At 46.1% G+C, this 21,736-nt stretch overlaps 1 protein-coding gene across 1 annotated transcript in view; it reads left to right on the top strand.

Moving 5' to 3' along the window:
* The window catches only part of RASGEF1C (RasGEF domain family member 1C), a 128,876-nt gene that overhangs the window by 55,502 nt on the left and 51,638 nt on the right, over window positions 1-21,736 (top strand). The window contains exons 2-4 of the mRNA XM_075900487.2: window positions 14,158-14,340; window positions 16,351-16,473; window positions 21,488-21,625. Coding sequence (XP_075756602.2) covers window positions 14,164-14,340; window positions 16,351-16,473; window positions 21,488-21,625 — 438 coding nt within the window. The 5' untranslated portion in view covers window positions 14,158-14,163. The remainder of the gene's footprint in view (window positions 1-14,157; window positions 14,341-16,350; window positions 16,474-21,487; window positions 21,626-21,736) is intronic.

Genomic DNA, 21,736 nt, shown 5'->3' on the forward strand with positions numbered 1-21,736 from the left:
CTTACAGAGATCAAAACCAGGGTTTGGATGGAAGGAGGGACTGGGGAGCCAGGAGGGACAGCTCCAGCTAGCAAAGTAATATCCATTTCAAAGAGAAAATGAGTTGTTAAATGACTGCTGTGCTAGCTGTGGTCAGGGATATGTCCTCAGACATGATCTGAAACATTTCTGCCCTTATAAATGAATGGCATTCTTAAGATTCGGAAGACATATTTTCAATCTTTTGGCTACGTAGAATATGCAGCTGTGCAGGGCACCCAACAATTGAAGGCACCGCTGTGTCTTAATGGCCAGCCTCCTGCTTTTTCCTATCCCGGCTTTGTGGCTCTGCTTCCTTCTGAGAGGTTGTAGTTAACTTAAAAGTGAAAAAGCCTTCCAGATGGATTAGCAGACATTGGACCTGTGAAAGAGCCATTCAGGGGGTAACGAAGCCATTTAACTGGCATTTGCCAGCCCTGGTGTATCCTGTCAATTTTTGAATGTACTGCGTGAGCCTACAGGACCTTATTTTTAAAAATTGCTTTAAAACTATTTCATTAGTGTGTTGCTTAAGATTATAAAATTGCATCTCTAAAAAATTGACATCCTCTGCCTCCATCTGCCACGGGGCATTGGGGCACCAGTTTCATAGTACTGCATAGGGCCCCATAAGTCCTAAGGACGGCCCTGCTAGCTGACACAGTGCAATCATACAGGCTCAGAAATGTTTACATAATAAAGCTAAAAGACACTGTCTTTAAAAAATGTCAGTACATCGGTTCCTCTTACGCCTTTGTAATTCATTTGGCCTCATGTAATTGTTATTGCCGGGTATGTAACGACTTAGCACAAGCATAAAAGCTAATTCAGTGACTGCTTGTGTAACCACCACCAGGCAGATTCAAACTTGGGACCTCTAAACCACAGTGTAGGAGCCATTACATCCAGTGCTGGACAGAGCCATACATGCACCCCGGGCAATGGGCGCGTGGCGCATGCGCAACCTTGGCCCGGGTGCGCGGCACCTGATTGACATGGTAAGGGGCGCCGCACCCCCAGGCGTGCAGCGCATGCGCATCCCCACCCCCGGGTGCCAACCTATGGGCGGGCGCCTGATTGAAGTGGTAACGGCTAGCCCCTCCCTTAATCTGGCCCTGGTTACAGCTTGAGTTATAAAGCCAGATGGCTCCCAGCTTAGGCGGCAGAGCTCCCTTGTTCTTATCTCTTGCTGTACATGGTCTAAGTGCCACTATATGGGACAGTGAACCATGCTAGATGTGCGGATTTCACTTGCTTACGTGTGGAGAAAGCTGCAGAAAGTTCAAGTCATATACATACATTTTAGTTCATCACAATTCTAAAATTTGATTTCTTAAGTACAATTAGGAGAGTGTTGCTCTCCAAACTGACATTGTTGTGAAACTTCAGGGGATAGCTGAGTTAGGGTGTGTCTAGACTACAGAGTTTTGTCGACAAAAGTGGACTTTTGTCGACAAAACTATACCTGCATCTACACTACCGCTGAGTTCTGTTGACATAACGTCGACAGAACTCAGCAGTTTTGTCGATGCTGGTAAACCTCATTTTACGAGGCATAACGCCTTCTGTTGACAGAGCTTCTGTCGACAGAAGGTGTTATTGCATGTAAACTGTCCTTTGCGTCTACACTACCATGTCGACAAAGCAGCTTGCTTTGTCGACAGAACTGAATGTAGTGTAGATGCTCTTTGTCGACAGAAGTTTTGTTGACAATATCTGTCGACAAAACTTCTGTCGACAAAAGCCTGTAGTCTAGACGTACCCTTAGTCTGTACAGGATAAACTTAAAAAACAACAAAAGGTCTGACCAGAGTTGTATAAGCTTCAAAATGATTTTAAAGTGGAACTTTTAAAGTCATCAAAAAATTTCTTTAAACCCTTCTTAAAAACCTTCTCTTCTGTGATCCATATAAAGACCAGCTGGTGTTGATATAACATCACTGGCCTCCCTGTCGTCTTGAACGTAAGGGCATGTCTACATGTAACATGCTGCAGTAGTAGCACATCTGGACTTGCGTTGCTCGAACGATTCAGCGAAGATGCCACTACCCTGACAGGAGAGCTTCTCCCATCGATCTACCCCTGTGAGAGGTGGTAGGTTTGTCATCTGGGAGAAGCTCTCTTATCAGCATAGCACTGTCAACCGGGGACAGGGGAGGTCAGTGGAACTGTGTCACTCGGGTATGGATATAAGTTTGTGCAGGTCTGGCCTATCACCTTTCTCAGTGCAGTCTTTTCTAGCCTCTTAAAGTCACTCCAATGACTTCCATTGACAGCTCTGGGCTTTGGATCGGGTGCTTCGTTTGTAAATTCCTTGGACCAGGGCCCACCCTTGTGTGTTGTAGCGCTTTGAGTGCACTGCTTGTACTTGCCAAATCATAAGGAAAAATTCTTCCATTTTTTTTAAGGGTCTCTCTCATTTCCACCATTTTTATGCTTTAACTTCCAGTTTCCTAAAACAAACGTTGCCTTTGTTTCATATACACACCCAGAACAGTTCATTTATTGTCTCTGTTTATTTGCCAGGCGTTTGAAAATAGGTGGGGAAGAGAGACTGGAAGGGGAATGAGTGGTGAATTAGTCTTTTTAGTTGCCCCTTTGACTTCTGGTGATGGATTATCCTGAAGTGCATTGCTGCACGTTGGATGTATTTTTAAGCTCTGTCAAGAGCACCTGGAGTTATATGCAGCCTTTTTTGGCATTTCTATCATTCTAATGATAACAGGCTGCAAATAGCGGAGCCTCGTCCTGTATTCCTTACACAAAGTTATTGTTGAGAGCATCTAGCCTGCCTGAGTAGTAAAGGAACTAAAATTGAAAGCCATCAGGGGTTAGATTCTGGTCTCACACCAATGTCGAGCCTAACTAACTTCACTGAAGTCAGTGGAAATACTCCAGACATACGCCTGGTTAAATGCAAACAGATTCCCGCCCCCCCCCCCCACACACACACACACCGATTAAGATTGAACTTTTATCTTTAGGGCGTCGTACTGGAGTGTTCTCTCGGTGTTGCACTTCATAGTTCGTTCTGGTTTAAGCAATAATGACATGTTAAGGTAAATAATGAGTTTGCTGCTCTGCTTGTTACCGAAGGGCTTTTATTATTGCTGATGTTACATGAAAATGAAAGTTATTTAAAACAATGTGATGTTAACAAATGGAAGCCCTAGGGGAGCTCTTGCCTGGATGGGATTTTGATTGGAGTTCAATTTAACAGGCCATAAATCTTCCCATTTCTGATTTTCATTCGGCTGCAGACTGGCTACCAAATTCATGCTAATCAGTGTTTCGTTTTTCCCCATCAACCCAAATTTACACATATGAGCGTAAACAGGAACATTCCCCCAGCAAGGTGACCTTGCTCTTGCAAGCACTGTGCTGGTAATTGATTTAGTGCTTCATCGCCATCTATAAATTGGACCTCTTTCAATAGCACGTTGATTAGCAGAATTTTAGATCATTGATGGGAGTCAGTTTTTCAGTGTTTTATTTTGGTTACAAACTATTCCTCATAAACCTGTCACACCGTCACAACTGCGGTCATTGTCATTTTACTGCAGTGATGGAACAAATGCAGAAATGTCAGTTTCTCCTCTGCCGTTTGCCCCACACGCATCCCTGGTGATTCCTGTGCATTTGAAAGTTGTCATTTCAGGATATTGCTCACTTAATCATGCCTAGCGATATTGGGACTGACAGGTTGAACTTTGTGCCATTTTACTGCTTCGTGGTCTCTAAATTGAATGTTTTATAGCTTGTGGAAAAGGTGGAAAATAAGAAACATCTGCCCCTAATTTCCTAATTAGATCAGCATCAAATTCATAATAGTGGACTTAACACCACCCACACTTTCTGAGAAGCCATTTGTAATGACGGCCCTGGCAAGCTGACACATTTCTTTCAATATGACTCCTTCATTTTTCTGAATCACTGCGGATCTTTCTCCCCTTCTTCAGTTCCCCTCCTGGAAAAAAGAGAAGAGATCAGGATTATGTTTCTGAATGGTCTTTCTCTGCACAGATGAATAGCTTAAAAATACATGAAACTAGGATGATGAATGTATAAGAAACCAGCCTTGTGTATTAAGGGTCCCTTTGGATCAATGTTCCCTCTCATCTTTTCGTTCATATGTGGATTTTTTACATCCATGTGTGGAATAAATTGTATGTGAACAGATGCATGTGTGAAATGTGTACCACCAGTAGAAACTAAAAGGCTAGCTGTGGGTGCTCGGCTAATCAGCTGGGCAGGATCTGAATCGCTCCTGAGTGTCCACACAAGCGCACAGCTTTCAGGGAATGCTGCTTTGCATCTACTTTTGTTATTCATTACTTGTACTGTGGTAGTAACCTGGGCTGAGATCAAGCCCCAGTGTGCTAGGTGCTCTTGAAACTGAGTGAGAAGCAGTCCCTGTCCTGAAGTGTCTGCAATAGACAGAGTAGGGAAAGAGGAGTGGTGTTATCCTTGCTTTGCAGATGGGAACCTGAAGCTTGGAGCGTGTAAGTAACTTGTTCAGGGTCACAAAAGAAGCCTGTGGCAGAACTGGGAAGTGGAGCCCAAATCTTCTGAAACACAGCCCAGTGTGTCAGCCTTGGAATCATTTCTTTCTCTTAATCTGTCCTTTTATGTCATATTCAGTGTGTGACAGGGTGTAGTCACAGAAGTCCCCTTGGGATTGTTCCACAGTGCGCTGATCATGCTGCCGATACCCTCCTTGCTTTTGGGGGCTCCCTACCACCCTGTCCTGCTGGACCAGATCCTCTGGTCTCCCCCAGAGAAGGCACAGTATTGGGATTACTGCCATTTTCACAGAGCAAGGGGTGGGGAAGACAGTGGTTTGCCAGCACATGGATTTCTGCAGAATACACTTGCTGCTGCCTCCTTCCACGTTGATCATATGGATCTGTCTTAACACGGACACAAGATCCCTCCTGAAACTACCCTATGAGAATTGAGGTGGGCACAGTAGGTTCTAAGGGTATGTCTGCACAATAGCACAGCGGTAGTATCATAACACACACGCTTCCTACAGCGATGAAAGGAGTCTTCTCTCAGTGTTGTTAATCCACCTCGCCAGTGACCTCTGCAATGGGGGGTAGTGGGCATTGCACAGGATGTTGCATTTTGCATAGCTTTGAGCGATGTAGCTAGGTCAATCACGTTTTTAGCCCAGGCCTCAGTCTTGTACGGGAGCCATGCTGCATTGAAGTGACGACAGGTGCATTGCGAATGGCCTGATGAAGCGTGTGTTGGGAAACCAGCATGATCACAGCACACACAGACACACACCCACACCCGCAAAGGTCTGGCTGCTGGAGAAGCAGGCTCTGCAGATGAGGAATTGGACAGGGAGCACCTGAGGTCTGGAGTTTGCTGAACTTTGTCATTGACATCCAGATCTGAAGCAAGTTTTTCTCATCCCTTTAATAAGAAAGACCTTTCTCGTATGGGTATCTACTACAATCAACTATGTGATACGATAACATTGACCAAATCCTGTGGTCATTTCCTAGCTTTCACTCAGTCCTCATGCAGACAAAACCCTGTTCCCACAGAGAAATTTACTAGAGGAAAGATTGTTAGAAAAATCTACATTTTCCGCCATGTTCTAAAACCATTGCTTTTTAAAAAACAAAATATCTTTGGCTTCTCCGGCTCATATTTGACACGATGGCACCGATGCATGCTTTATTTCAGCTTTATGGAAACAATACTGAAGTCTCACCTGGCTCAGTGAGAGGTAAACAAACGCACGTTAGTGGGAAAAGGGATCAGCTAGTGTGTGGTTTTCACACCATGCCTTTGGTATTCCAAAAATACTTGACAAATTGATGGTGACGTGGTGACAAGGCAGTGACCACACAAGTAAACAGCAGCTGTTTTGCGTTCTGCGGTAGTTCACATAGGGCTTAGGACAAGTGCCTGTTTGATTGAGAGAAGCACTGGTAGGCAGAAATCTACTTCTGGAGAAGAGCAAGTTGTAGTTTTATGGAAGGAGGGGCAGTAAGGAAAGAAGTGGCGATCAGGAAGTACAAGTTACTCCGGTCATCCGAAGAAGTGGGCTGTGCCCACAAAAACTCATGATACCATCTACATGTTTTGTTAGTCTATAAAGTGCTACCAGACCATCTGTTGTTTTTTAAGTGTATCCTGTATAGACTAACTTGGCTACCCCCTGAAGTTACAGGAAGTTATGGAAGGGTGAATACTGTCAAGATGAGAGAAAGCTTTAACAAATTTTGGTTTAGCTATAAGTGGGAAAAGCAAAAGCAGCTTTATTCCAACCCCCATGAACAGGCAGACCCCATCCCCATGGACTTCACTGCTGCTTCGCAGTGCAACAGGGGAAACAGTGTAGCAGGTTTTTCTAATGTTTGTGGTAGGCCCGCATAATAAACACCAAGCTAATCTCTAACAATTATGAGGCATTGGAGAGTGTGACTAAAAATCCAGGATGAAAATGCCAATGTATTAATCTGATACCTACAGGTCGTCAATGCAGCTTCTCTGCAATAGGCACATTTACCCAGTAAAAACCAGCTTGGGGTTATTTTTAAATATGTTCTTCCTTCAGCTGGGGTGAGGAAGAAACTCTGTGCCAAGTAATACATTTATCAATGGCATAAAAATCCTGGCACAGGCTTTTGCCTTGAAACTGTCTGCAGACTTAAAAGTAATGGAAGTTTTTTGACAACACGCACTTCAGACCTTGTTTAGACTTCTGTGGAAGGTCAAATTAACTACAAAGCTGGAGTCGACTTACTTTAATTCAAGTTTCTGCACGGTCTCCACAGAGGGAAGTCAACAGAGCAAATGCTCCCATTGGCTTCCCTTACTCCTCTTGAGGAGCAGGAGTACCAGCTGCCGACAGGGACACCCACTGAGTTTGATTCAGTGGGTCTTTACTAGACCTGCTAAATCGAATTCTGGAAGATTGATCACGGCGGCATCGATCTTCCCTCTAGTTGAAGAAATAGCTTAAGTAGCATGCCGTATTCTGCATCGAAATTGTTCCCGGCTAGTTCAGCCATACTTTGCTGAACTTATGTAGAAAAAAACAGTGATGGAGAAGGTCTTCTCCAAGCCACTCATGGACTGATCTCAAATGTAACTCAGTCCCTAGACAGCGTGGCCTCATAAATAGAGCCCTGCACTGGCAGTCAGAAGACTTGTGTTCTCTTCCTCACTGGGGGACTGACTTTGAGGCACATATTGGCAATCAAAATAGACCTAGGAAATGGGTTAAGAATGGCCCTCCCTATGACGTCATCCCTGCATGCCCCTCAAGCCCTGCCTCCTGTGTCATGTCCGGCACGCGGCGCAGGCGGTGGGTCGGGCTCTGCATGCCACTCAGAGTGAGGGGCAATGGCGTGCAGACACGACAGCCCACCGGACGGCAGCCCACCCCGGGAAATTCCCGGTATCCCGCCGAACCAGTCTGCCCCTGCTTTTGGCCAGTCGCTACATTCCTATTTCCTATCCCATTTTTTTTCTTGTCTATTTGGGCAGCACTTTTTGGGGGCAGTGTTGTCCTTTACTGTGGTCCTTCCATCATCTATCACCCGCTCTAAGTGTTAGTGTAATACAAATGATGATAAATTGATGGAAAAAGAGTGAAAGGGGCACTTGCGAAGGGGAGATGAAATGAAGATCCAAAAGTTAATGGTGCTGATTAACTTTTGATAAAAGAATAAAACACTTAACAGGTCAAAGCCAGCTGGGAATATGTTAATTACTTCCCTCATGTTACTTTTCTGTGTAAGCAATAGCTACAGTGGCCACGGAGTCTACGGATGTGGTCAGGGTATTTAATTTGGCCTTAGGTCATGTGACGGGTGCCAGGCAATAAAGTGGCCGTTGCCGTTAGTGCGTGTCATACCCTTTTAACAGAGCTCTGGGACCGTGTGTAGAAAACAGTGGCAGGGGAGGTCCTCCTATTTACGGTGGCTCATGCTACAAAAAGGCTTGGCAACCTCCTCTTTAATCTGAGCTCAGCTCCATTGCATAGGTGGGTGTTTTAGGGGCTGGATTTTTGAACCGTGTTTAGGCACCTGGAGGTGCTGCGATTTTCAGAAGCACCCAATCAGATTTGATTGGAAATGGTCGGGAGTTATGCTCCTCCCCTGCTTAAGCGCTGCCTCAGGTCTGTGGAAAATCTGCCTCTGTGCGTCCACTTAGTATAAAAAAAAAAAGCTCATAACGATTAGTACTCTGGTTTGCAAGGTTGGGAAGAAAACTTTCCTCTCACTCCCACGCTCTAACCCAAATGGTGACTTCGGTGAGGTTAGCTTGGCTTTAGTACAGACTTTCCCTATGTGCATTGGTTATGGGGCGAGTATGAGAGCAGGAATTTTGTATGACAGTGCCAAGAGCATTAGCATTTCCAGCGTCTTAGTGCTCCACCTGTATGGTGCAGCTCCTGTTGCTTCCCCGTCATAGTGTTTTGGGAAGATGCTAAGGACCGGCAGTGACAGAGGCTAGATAGCGACCTAGGCTGCTCGGACAAAATACAAGCACAGACAATGGCAGATTCAACCCAATGTCTTTCTCTTGTTTGTGAGGTTAGGGAGTGTGGCAAGTTGAAGCAGAGGCTTATGGGCAAGAAAATCTGTTCTCCACTGTTGGGTATGGGGCAAACTCTTTGTTCCCCTGGCTAAGAGGAGCTGCCATTCCAGTCTGCAGTAGCTCTGCATGCCTGCTCCGGCACACAACCTCCCAGCCAGACTCCCAACCACCCTCACTCTCAGCCTGCTCCTGCACCGCTGTTGTCGTCATGGGTGGTTGGAGGGTGGTCCACAGAAAGGTCTGTGTTGAGCGGGGTGGGCTGAGGGCCAGAAAATGTGAGAACTGCTGCTGTACACGGACCTTCTATGTGAGCATTTTCCCTCCCTCTTCTGCATTGATAGGTCAGAAATGTGCACATACTTCAGGGAAGAGACACTGAGTTCTTTCTTTTGCCACCCATAAGGGGTTTGAATGCTGGTATATTTGTGCTGCAAGCCTGTATAAGATTCATTCTTTCCTGTGGGGGATGGACTTCTTCCACTTCCTCTAGACCATCCACCCAGGATACTCTGTGGAGAGCCCAGCAACCAAGGTGGTCACTCGAGACTTAAGGTATTTTGCCCTCATCGATCCCACCGGAAGCTATGTGTGCCGCTACTCCAGCTCTTCCAACCTGAGGAGCTTGGGACCTGGTTTCTCTTCCACTGCATGGCAGCACCTTTCCCACCATGAGGGAACCCAACTCCTTCTAGAACTTTCTGGGTCTGAGGAAGCTCCGTGAATGGAACGGAAAGGTCAAGCACTGATGGCTGCGGTTGAGTTTCATTCACTAAAGCCCTTAAGCCTGTGCTGAAATCCTATTGACAAAGTGGCTTGCTGAATAGGAATGGTTTCAGGAAACAGATCCCTGGTGCTGCTATTGCCACCGTCGGCCAGGTATATCCAAATTCCACAGAAGCTGGGTGCACGAATGTGCACTTTTGTGTGAAGATGGAGGCTGGGTTGTTGTGATACAGGTGCTTCAGTTTAAAAGGAAGCATTGATCTTTTCACGTTGATATCCACCCACCACACTCTCACGTTCCAGGAGTGGCACAATATTGTAACACTTCGAAACAAGACAGGTGCCCCTTTATATAAATCACAGCAGGCGGAATGGGACAATTTGTGTGTGTGTGTGTGTGTGTGTGTGTGTGTGTGTGTGTGTGTGTGTGTGTGTGTGTGTGGTTTTGTTTTTTAGTGCAGTCAATGTTTTCTTCATTACAGTGATTGACAGCACAGTTCACCTAAAGCATCCCTCATAAACTAGGTAAGATGCACAAACACGTGACGCCTGAGGTTTAGAGTAAAGGAAGCTCAAAAGTTTTCCATATTGCTAACAAAGCAATACTGCAGGCTCACGAGGGAAAAAAAAGAAGAAGACAAGAGCAGTGTAGTTTTGTAAAACATTGAAAACAGCTAAGTCAGCACCCTAACCTCAAGTCAACTTGTCAGGGAGCTTCTGAAGCATAACTGAAAGAGTTTTCTGTGAGAATTTTGCTTGGCACTAGAGTTGTTAGTTTTTCATACAGTCATTCTTCATCGCGTGCACACTGCAGCAATTGTAGCAACATCTCCCATGAGTCATCAACAGAATTTGAACCCAAGGCCTTCAGCACCGCAACCCAGACCCCTGCCCAGGGGGCTAAAAGCAGGTGCATTAGGCAGTAGCAATTGGTGGACTGTTATCTTCCAGCTCCTAAAGGGGGATGCCAGTGGGCTGCAGAATGAGATGCAAAATGGATCATCAAAATAGGACAGGGGGTGTAGTTTAATTCTTTGCAAAAATTTAAGAAGGAAATAAAGTGATTGTACAGGTCACTGTTTAGCTTTAGAACGATGCAAAGATTCAGGCACTATTCTGTTCAGATACATTTCAGCACAATAAAAATGGTGCTGACAGTGAGGTATTGCTTTGCATTAATTATAACCCTGAATTCCATATTTTGCATTGATGCAAGAATGTCATAAAATGTATAGCTTTTTAACTTTTTTTTTTTTTAATTCCTGGCTCAGACAGCCCCTATCCATGAGATTTATTTCTTGATCTGTACACGTGTGTAATCTTCCTTGGGATTATTGCCATAGAAACAAGATGTAACATGGAGAGTGTTAGAAATAACAGATGGGATTTGGCAGTCTTTTCCCATTTAATACACAGTGTCTTAAGAGTGTATGAAAAGCAGCAATTATTTCTATGAGAAGGCTATTTCAGACTTATTTACTAAGACACTCTCCTTAAAATTAGATGCTACCTCTTCCATTATGCCTAGAGTGACATATAGTCAATTACAGTAACAGAGAATTCGTTCTTAAAAATAAAACAAACAAAAACATACACACACACCCCTCAGAGGAACCAATAACCCTCAGTCTAGTTTGGTTCTCAGTCACGGCAGGAGTTTTTGTTTTAATTGCTCCTACTCCAAGGGGGACCCAGCAGTAAGAGCTTCAGCATAGACTCTTTGCAGGGAAATGTAACAATCACATTGTACCCAAATTGTGTGCATTCCAAGCTATGATCCTCACTAAAGGGTGAAGTAATGAGAACTTCAATGATGAAGCCGGATTCCATGGTGTTTGGGTTCAGCTCATAGGCTCTTAAACATCTGCATGCCAGCTGGATTGCAAGACACCTCTTGTTTGGTGGCCTGAAGTCATTCTATGGCCAGGTCTATACTACAATGTTGAACTAAGGTATGCAACTCCAGCTATGGGTATGTCTACACTACAGTGTTATTTCGAAATAGCTATTTTGAAATAAAGCGTCTAGACACAAAATGCATTACGAAATAGCATTTTGCTATTTTGAAATAGCGTGTCCACATTGAGTGGACTCTGAATCACATTTAAGGCTGGCTGGAACCAGTTCCGGTAGGGAACCAGGTCAGGACTTACCGTGTGGGGCTGCTGCCTGAGGCTATCTGAGGTCTGTGCTTAAAGGGCCCCTCCCTCCCTCCCCGGCCAGCCAGTGCTCAGGTTTCACTGCTTGCTTGTCTACCTCAATAAGGGACAGCAAAGCATTTTGTCTCTGCGTGCTCTGGTTGCCCTCACTCGGGACACCACAGCACTCAGCAACATGGAGCCAGAGCTGCCCCTGGGCACTCTGGTGCTTCTCTTGAACATGTTGCTGTGAGCCTGGCTGCCCTGTGGGAGAGCTTCCACCCTGAGGAGCACTAAGAGCCTCTCTGGTCTACCCCACCAGAGACTTGTGCCTCATTCCTTCCTCACGTCCTTTCACTTACCCTCCCTAACCCCCCTTCCTGATGTCAAATAAAATATATGTATTTTCATGAACACAAACTCTCTTTATTGAACAAAACTGGGTGGGAGGGGGAAATGAAACTCTGGTGAGACTGGGGAAAGGAGGCGGGAGATGGGAAGAGAGATAATGGGAAAGGGGAGGGGGAAACCTGGGAGGAGGGAGCTGGAAGAGGGTGGGAAGGGGAAGCTCAGGGCTCAGGATTGGGGGTCTTGCCGGACCAACTTGATTTTCATGCAAACCTGCTCCTGGGTTCGCATGTGGCCTTTGGTGGCCAGGCTGGCAGCTATCCTGCCATAGACGGCCGCATTCCTCCTCCTAGTGTGGTGATCATGGACTTTGGGGGCATGCCCCCCAAACCTGAGCCATGAGTCACTCCAAGCACCACAGAGAATAGGAATGGAGCAAAAGCCGGGGTTTCCAGTGGTGGCAGCCTGAGGTTATGTTTTTAGGTCTATCTTAATGCACCGGAAGAAGTTGCCCAGCTTTCAGATGAGCTGAACACCCAGCCACTGTTGTTAAAGTTAGTGGGGGTTGAGCTCCTTTTAAAATTAGAAGTCTTAGGTGGCTAAATATGGACCTAGGAGCATAATTGCAGAGTCCCGCTTCTGAAAATCATGGCCAAAATAACGCTGATGGCTTGTTTGGCCCTTTCCCACGTTCCTATTGTTCCATCTGTGTCCCTGTTTCCTTCTTTTATGCTCCTCACTTCTTTTCTTCTATAACTCTCGCATGTTCTTCCTTTGCTGCTGCACCCGACACCTTCTCCATCTCCCTTTTCACCTCCTCCCTGATTTCTCCTACTGTACATCTCTCCACCTGACGTGCTGCTCTGTGTCCTTCCTCGCTGTTCTCTCTCACCCTGCATTCACTCACTCATCTCTTGAAAGCCACATAATTATCAGCCTTTCCCCATACAACCTGTATTATCCATCAAGCCACAGGTGAAACCCCTCCCTTCTCCTGCTCCGCAGCAATAGCTCCATGGGACATGAAGGACCAGCACCCGCTCCAAAAGGCATTGAAATTCTACAGTTTTCATTTGTCTCCTGGGAGGTGCTGGGTTACCAAGCCCAAGAGTCTCCTCTCCTCCCTGGCAATCCCCAGAGCCGAAAGCAGGAGGGAACTGAATCTTCTTAGAGAGCTTAGGGTATACCATAGGGATGTCAGTGTGTAGACGACTACAGGATTAACCAATAAGCCTGGGCTGATGGCTTAATCTTGTTGAATACTTGCATTCCCCCCCACTTGCTGCCTCTGTATCAGAGGCAGCAAGGGGGGAGGGAGTGAGAACCGGTGCCTGTGAGGAGCTAACTAAAATGCTGGCTCCTCATGAGCACCGTAACCGCCTGCTTCCCCCCCCCCCCCACACACACACACACTGCTGCCTCTGATAGAGACACAGCAGCGTGGAGGGTGAGGGGGATAGGCTGGAGCCGACAGGTGGCAGGAGCAGCTTTCAAGAAGGCTCCCCACACCTGCAGACTCTACAGACTTGCCTGCCCCGCCTCTTGTTGCCTCCTACAGAGGCAGTGGGGTAAGAGGGGGCAGGCAGCATCCGGTACTGGGGAAAGGCAGCTTAAAAGCTGGTTCCCCATTCCAGCACCAACTCTCCAGTGCATCTGCCCTCCCCGCACTTCTAGCACGGGGGAGGAGGAGAGTGTGGTCGGGGAGGCTGTTTCACAGCAGTCTCTGTCCATGGGGGTCTGAACTTCTTGCAGACCAAGGCTGCTCTACAGCTCAGACCCCATGGACAGGGGCTACTGCCACCCTGTGCTGCTGCCTCTGTATTGGAGGCAGCAACGTGCAGTGGCAGGGGGCTCCTTGGGAGTGGGGCTGGTAGCACACTGGCTGCTGGCCCCGCCCCCACCCTCGCCCCCAGGGACTATCAACTAGTCGTGTAACTGCTAAGATTTCATGCGGGTGCACAACTATTCAGTTACATGATAGCTAACATCCCTAGTGTACTATATTCCTGCAAGCTTGCTTCTTCTACTATCCGGTTGGGTGAGCTTGAGGTAATTTGGGAGCTCTCTTCAGCCATGTGTGCTAAGCAGGTGCCAGCCTCTTCTATGCCTAAAACTGGACCAGAGTGTTCTGTTCCCAAGCAGTAAATTTCCTCAAGCAGATGCAGTCAAGAAGCAACGCTGCATATAAATAAGGACATCACACAGCAGTGAAATTACGTTGGTTTTGTAAATAGAAACCCTCCTTCATCTCATTAACTGCTTGGGGGGGTGGGGTTTAATCTGAAAGGGATGATGTTTGTTTGAGGTTACTGGTGTAGATGGGATTGTTCTCATCTCTGACACGAATTTCTCTCTCTTTCAGGGAGGCATGCCCGAAACGCTGAGCTCTACCAGGATGTTTACCCCCTGTGGCTTCAGTCCTCATCTTCACTCGGCAAAAGAAGATGATCAAGGGGGACTGATCTTCCAGGACGGAAATCTTGCCTCTGCATCTCTTGATGCTTTAATCCAGCATCTTATACCTACAACTGATTACTACCCTGAAGTAAGCAATTCAGAGTAGAGCAAAAAGTTTATTGTCGGTGGGGCAGCGCTTTGTGCAACACTGGAAGTGCATGCGGAGTTTGAAATTAAGCGAGCTTTGTTAGCGCTGCCTACTGTTAAAGCTTGGCAAATGGAGGCACTGCTCAAAATGCTGCTGCGCTGCTCTATGATTAAGTTTCCACGAGCAGGCTTCGGGTTGGGGATCTGGTGCCTTTAAATAAGATACCAGAAAGTACAGCTCTGATGTCGATGAATTAGTGAGCTGGCAAGTAGGGGCGCTTCAAAACCAGCCAAGCCTCCCAGAGAGGTTTAGTGCGAGACTGAAGCAAAACAGCTCTACACTGGAACAGGCAGTCAATTTGCAGACTTTCAGCAGTTGCTAAAATGGCCCAGGATTCTGCATGTGTTTGTGTGAGGCTTTTCCCTATTGAAATAGAGCCATAGTTCATGACAGTTCATAATAGTCACCTAGGATGCATTGTGTACAACATTCTTACAGCCTCTGGGCTCAAGGGCCCGTTTGACTATCCTCACCTTGGTTCCACCAGTGTAAATCCAGAGTCACTCCACTGATGCACTGAGAATCTAATCCAAGCAGCAAAATTCTCTTTTGCTCCAACGCAGCTGATTGACTTCAGTGGATTTGCACAGCCCCAGAAGAATTGAGAGCAGAGTTTGACTGGAAGACTTTTCAGCACTAATGTGTCCCAGGGGGCAGCTTGTATTATGAAGGATTGTAGAGTGTGACTGACTTGCTGCACAGTTAGAAAGTTACCCGTGCAGCACTGGCTGTGTCTTACATTAGCAATGGCTGCGTTTCTGATCAGCCGAAAATAAAGAGATTAGCTGAAAAACGAGCAAAGCAGTCAAACGAGGTAATGGACACCTTCGGCTGTTGGGTTCTTAGTAGTCCCAATCGGTTGTGAAATATTTCAGGAGCGTTGGTGGCGCTGCAGGCCGGTAACCCAAAGCGACTTTGCACAATATCTGAGGGATTCTCACTTGAGGTTTGTGCATGTGTGTGAAACTCACTGTACACATATGTTTGTAAATAATGAAACCGACCTGCCCCTTCACAGCTGCTGTGACTCAGAAGACTGCCGATGACGTTTCCACAGCTTGGCTCGAAAACGTAATCTGGAGAGTTGTTAGAGTAAATCTTAGCAAATCCTGGCAGGGCAGACCTGCGATCTAGCAACCAGTCATTGCCCTGAGTCTGGAGGCCAGGGATGGCAAGAGCTGGAAACAAAAGTTATGGAAGTGGCACGTGTTGCTGTGGGGAGAAAGGTTTAAAGAAGGTTGGCGTGAGAGGGGAAGGATGGTCCAGTGGTTATGGCACTGGGGCTTGGGAGAGCTGAGTTCAGTTCCCTGCTGTGCTACAGATTAATCCCTTAATCTCTGTGCCTCAGTTTCCCATCTGTAAAATGGGGACAATTGCCCTGCCCTACCTCATGTGGATGGAAAAGGGGCAACATGAAAATAAAGGCACTCAAGAGAGCATGCGATACATGATAACAGGGGCTATGAGAGATGTCATAAGCTCTGTTGTCAAGATTGGCAATCCTGGTATCTCTTAGAAATGCTTTTCTCATTGGTACCAATGCCATTCTAATGACTCCAGTGTAAGGGAAGAAAATTTTGTCCTCGCGAGTGTAACTGTTTAGAAAGAAAGATGCATGTTCGTTCCCAGTTGCTGAGTTTCTGCTCTGTTGCAAAGAAATGTAATAAGTACAGAATAAACGTCTGCCTTTAGCCAATGGGGATATTATACGTGACCCATGGGCAATCAAAAGCAGCCCCTGTTTCTGTCTGTGTATTTATATATGCAAATATGTGCAAACTCAAGGCAGAGACTGGACTCTAGTGATGCACACTTGTAACCAGAGGAATCAGCAACATCCCTGTCTTGTGACAAGGAGAAAATCTAAATATGGATTTCAGGATGTTTTCTAGTAAATGTTACATGCAGTACAGCTGGCTTAAAACAGGACTGACTGTTTTGTTTCCCCAGAAGGCCTATATCTTCACATTCCTACTGAGTTCAAGACTCTTCATTGAACCTCATGAACTTTTGTCCCGAGTTTGTCACAAGTGCATTGAGCAGCAGCGACTGGACGACCCAGTGCTGGATAAGGTTAGTTCTTTTCTACCACGGGAAGGTTTGTGGCATTTGCAGCAAGCTCTAGGGCTGTTGGAGAACACTGCTGATTGTGTCCTTAATGCAGCCGTCCTTCTGTCTCCTCCCTGCCTGTTACTGTTCCCATATGGGTTATTGTTTCTGGGAGCCTGACCTAGTGGTATCCTACTAATGCCATCGATAACCAAGCTCAGAGCTCCAGACACTAATTGCTCTGAATCCTTGTCTAAGCTCCCTTTCCCCCAACTCAGCTGTCCTGAGTGATCTCCCTTCGTATTTATTTAGGGCTCTGTTCAAGCCTACAGGATGCAAGGAGGTAGGAAAAAACCTGCACACTGTCAATTGCTCATGTCAGCCAACAACTGTCTTCCCTGTTTTTACTTAATCTGTTAGCCCTTTTCCTTTCTTGCTCCTGATACAGGTTGGACCTCCCTAGTCTGGCACCCTCGGGACCTGACCAATCCCGGACAAGGGAGTTTTCCAGACTAGGGGAGGTCTGGGACAGAGGATGCCAGCCTCCCTGCTGGGCTCCTTTCCCCAGCCACCTTGGCTTCTCTCCTCTGCCTTCTGGCCCCACCAGAGTTTCCAGTGGCATCACGACCACACTGGCCTCACGGCAGCTCTGTCACCCCACCAGATCTTCCAGCAGCCCCTCTGTCGTCCCTGCTCTTTGGGCTGCTGGCTGTGGTGTTCCACTGCCCTGCTGGCCCCGCCAGCCAGCTCCACTCCAAACCACAGGCAACCTATGCCACTGGGGCTCTCTAGTCCCGCAACATCTGTGGTCCTGCCAGACCCCAGATGTTGCCGGACCAGAGAGTCCCAGATGACAGAAGTTCAACCTGGACAGTGTGTAGTAACTCCTTTCTGGCTTACCTGTCACTGTGATCGCCACATAATAGAGTGCCACTACCCATCAACCTCCCGGTACCTGTTCTGACAGTCTATTCATACAGCGGGGCTGGAGAGCACTGCTGTAGCTAGCATGCAGGGAACCCCAGGGAAGTCATTGGAAGGTGGTGACAAGCTCACAGACTGAGAAAATCCAAGCTGTGCTTACATCCTAGCTCCCCCTGTTGTGCCAAAGAACTGTAGCAAGTTCGGATATGGTACCCAACCAGACACGTGCATCCTCCGGCCGGCTAAGGGGTTTTTTTCGAAAGGAGATATGCAAATTTGGCACTAATTTGCATATCTTCCTTCAATCGCTTTTTTGAAAGTGGGTTTTTCGAAATTGAAAGTATTCTGAAAGCATTTTTTTTTCAGAAAAATAAAACCCTTTTTCGAAAAACTGCATAAACCTCCTTTTTTTAGGAAGAGCGTATTTTTCGAAAAAGGGTTTTATTTCCGAAAAAAAACCCACATCCAGACTACTTTCACTTTTGAAAAAGTGATCGGAAGAAGATATGAAAATTAGCGCCGAATTTGCATATCTCCTTTCGGAAAAAAAATTAGTCTAGACATAGCCGCAGTGCCCAGGTGCAGCAACTGAGGTGGTTGGAATTGAAACCATGTAACTCATCCAGTTCCAGATTCCACCGCACCTTTTATGAGGGTGTCAGTGAGGACCAGCATGGTATGTTGACCAGCCCTGCAGGGGCTTGTTCCAGAACCGCACTTTGGTCGATGACAAGCGTGGTGGAGCAGAGACCCTTGTGTCAGCCATTTGATGCTATTGTTACTGAAACACCAGCATGATAAAATTATTGTCGGTCTTTTAATCTCTTGCTTTCAAACTAGCAAATCAAGATTGTGCCACAGCATGAAACCCTTAACCTCAACACACTGCTACCTTGTGGCCCCTTTGTCCAAATTTGTGCACTCGCTTCTGTGCGGACAGTTGATTGCATGTGTGAAAGCAGTCATCTCTCCAAGTGCCTAGCCATAAAAATTGCGGCCTGTGGGTTCAAGAGTAATATTTGCCTGTGTTCCCGAAGTCTGAAACGATGGCGCTGTGGTGTGAAGTGCTGTAATAATTTATATGGGTGCCAGCCAATATTCCCTTCCCCCCATCCATGTGCAGAATAAATTTTGTTGCATGCACTGAGGCATATGCGGATGTGCACCGCCAGTAGGAATACATGCTGCTGGCTGTGGGCACTCTGCTAATCAGCTTGGCGGCATTTGAATCTCTCCTGGGTGGCTGTCCAAGCACTCAGCTCACAAAGAAAACTGGTGCCATTTAGGGCCATTTCAGTGTGAGCATTGTTACGTATTCCACAGCTCATCTGAGCGTATAAGAAAAGCCAGGACGTACTGTATTACGAAGATCAACCCAAGCTACCTTGGGGGGAGTTCAGGAGACCGGATGCAGAGAAAGGGGAGTAAAGCTGATTTAATTTCCCAAAGGTGGGGCAAAGCTTGCCAATCCCGGCTCATGACAGCCCTCTCCACCCATCCTCAGCAGCAAACACTCTCTCTGGAGTCATGTCCTGTGACCAGCACAAGCTTCTCTCCTTCAGTCTACAAGCTTAGTTTGCCCCGCTGGACAAAACACTGCTCCCAAATCCTTGCAATTTCCACCAGAGCCTTCTCCGTAATAGCCACTTGCTGATACTCAAGCATGTGCTTTTTAATGCTATTTGGCAGTGACTATTTAGAGACTTCCTGGACACTATAGTACAAATAAATGATGGTCACATAAACACCACCCTATACCAGAAACCTACTGACTGTTATTCTTACCTACATGCCTCTAGCTTCCATCTAGGGCACATCACACAATTGATTGTCTTCAGCCAGGCCCTAACAAACAACTGGATTTGCTCCAGTCCCACAGACAGAGGCAAACAGCTACAAGATCTTTATCAGGCATTCTTAAAACCAAAATAGCCACCTGGGGAAGTGAGGAAACAGATCGACAGAGCCAGATGAATACCCAGTTTCAAGATGGGCCCAACAAGAAAAATAACAGAACACCACTTATCATCAGCTACAGCCCCCAACTTAAACCCCTCCAATGCAACATTGACAACCTACAATCTATCCTGGAAAATGATCTGTCACTCTCACAGGCCTTGGGAGATGGGCCAGTCCTCGCCTACAGACAACCTCCCAACCTGAAACAAATCCTTTCCAGCAATCACACATCACACCTCAAACATATTCACCCAGGAACCTACCCCTGCAACAAACCCCATTGCCAACTCTATTCGCACGTCTATACAAGTGACACCATCACAAGACCCAACCACATAAGCCACCACATCAGAGGCTCATACAACTGCACATTCTCTAATGTGACCTATGCCATCGAGTGCCAGCAATGCCCCTCCTCCGTGGATGTTGGCCAAACTGGACAATTTGCATGACAAAGGATAAATGGACAGAAATCAGACACTGTAAATGGTAAGACACATAAACTTGCTGGAGAACATTTTAACCTGCGTGGTCACTCAATCATGGATTTAAAAGTAGCCATTCTTCTACAAAGGAATTTCACTAACCAATTACAGAGAGAGTCTGCAGAACTGGAATTCATCTGCAGATTTGATGCCATTTCCGTGGGCTTGAATAAAGACAATAACTAGTTGATGCATTACAAAGCCAATTTCTCCTGCCTTTAACATCTGCATTTCCACATCAAAAGCTATGTATGAGACACATCCAGCCCACTTCATTAGCCTTATTAACACAGGTCCTATAGTTGACAGGTGCTACTTTTGCTATTATATTCTGGATTGTATTGTTTCCACTCCAGCTCATCTGATGAAGTGGGTCTTGCACACGAAAGCTCATGATTCAATATATTTTAGTTAATCTCTAAGGGGCCACAGGGCTACCCGTTGTTTTTCAAGTTACAGACTAAGACAGCTACCCCTCTGTGATTATTTATAGAGCTGTGGCACATTGAAACCTGTGGTTGGTGGGAAGCTGAAATATGCAATTTAACCAACCTCTTTAGAAAGCAGAAGGTTGTGAAGCATAACTGTATAATTTCTCCTGATTATAGGGTGCACATTTGTTTCCCTACTGTCTCTTCTGTATGTGAGCTGTTTGGTTTGGTCCATGTTTTCTGTAAATGAAAATGCAGTTATTTAGAGCAATGCCTGTCCATCTTTCTTGACTACTCTAGTGCCTTCAGAAGTCTGATTTGTCTTATGTATCCCTAAGCTTCACTTCACTTACAAAAGACTTGCTTAGCAATTCAGGTATAAAAATACAAAAGTGTCACAACGCACTGATATTGAAAATGGCTTAATGTCTCATTTTTATGATATAATTTTAAAATCAATCAATTGGAATAGTCAATGTTATTGACATGTCAGTGTATAGCCGCAATACCTGGCCAACAGGTCACATACCTCCCCAAACTTGCCCGACCATCGCATAATCAGAGATCTCTAGACCTGCTCAAAATGGGCAGTAGGTCCATCCTATACGAGTTTGCATTCTTTATCTTGCCAACCCACCTTCCTGATGGATTATTCCATGGAGACTGGGCAGTCGTATCAGTAGCCAGAGATTCAATAAAGCTATCAAATGTGCTGTTTTTGTACATCTCGTCTTCCCTTATGTTACAGCTATCAAACAGTGTCCACTCCATGGCCTATCTTACCTGCCAGAAAGCAAGAAGCAAAAGAATCCGCTACCTGTTAATTCAAGAAACACTTTGTGACCTTTTTTTATTTTTCAGCAAAGTGATTGCAGTATGAGAGGGAGGAGGGAGAGGAGGAATGTATGTTTCAGATTTTTTTTAAAAGCCAGATGTTTTAAAATAAGGTATCATAGTTGCGCCAATAGAATCAGTCCATCCAACACACACAGGCACTCGCCTATGCAAAATACATAAATCTGCATGTAAAACAGATACTTGAGCATGCAGAGTGGCACTTGTTTATTTTGCATGCAGAAATGTGCCATTTGTGCACCTTTGCATGTGAGCAGATTTTGCTGGTACAGCAGCATGCGCCGCCTTTGAAAACCTGCCCCCAAACTCATTTCGACAGGTATCTGTCAGCGCCTTGTTGAATGTATATTCAATCAGTATCTATCACTCTTGTCCCCATTCCAGGCACGGATCAGAAAATTTGGGCCGAAACTCCTACAGTTGTTGACAGAATGGACAGAAACATTCCCCTCTGATTTTCAAGAAGAGCAGATGATTGGCCATTTGAAAGACGTGATTGACAGGATAGCCCCGTGTGATGAGGTGAGAATGAAATCTCCCAGGAGCTTGTATCCCTAGTGTCACTAAATTCACCCCTCTGCCCAGTTTTCCCTTGCTTTCTTTGCTGTTGTTTTACTCATTCTGATCCATTGC

Source organism: Pelodiscus sinensis, chromosome 16 (genome assembly GCF_052426305.1).
Source record: "Pelodiscus sinensis isolate ZL-2025 chromosome 16, ASM5242630v1, whole genome shotgun sequence".
Taxonomy (NCBI): domain Eukaryota; kingdom Metazoa; phylum Chordata; order Testudines; family Trionychidae; genus Pelodiscus; species Pelodiscus sinensis.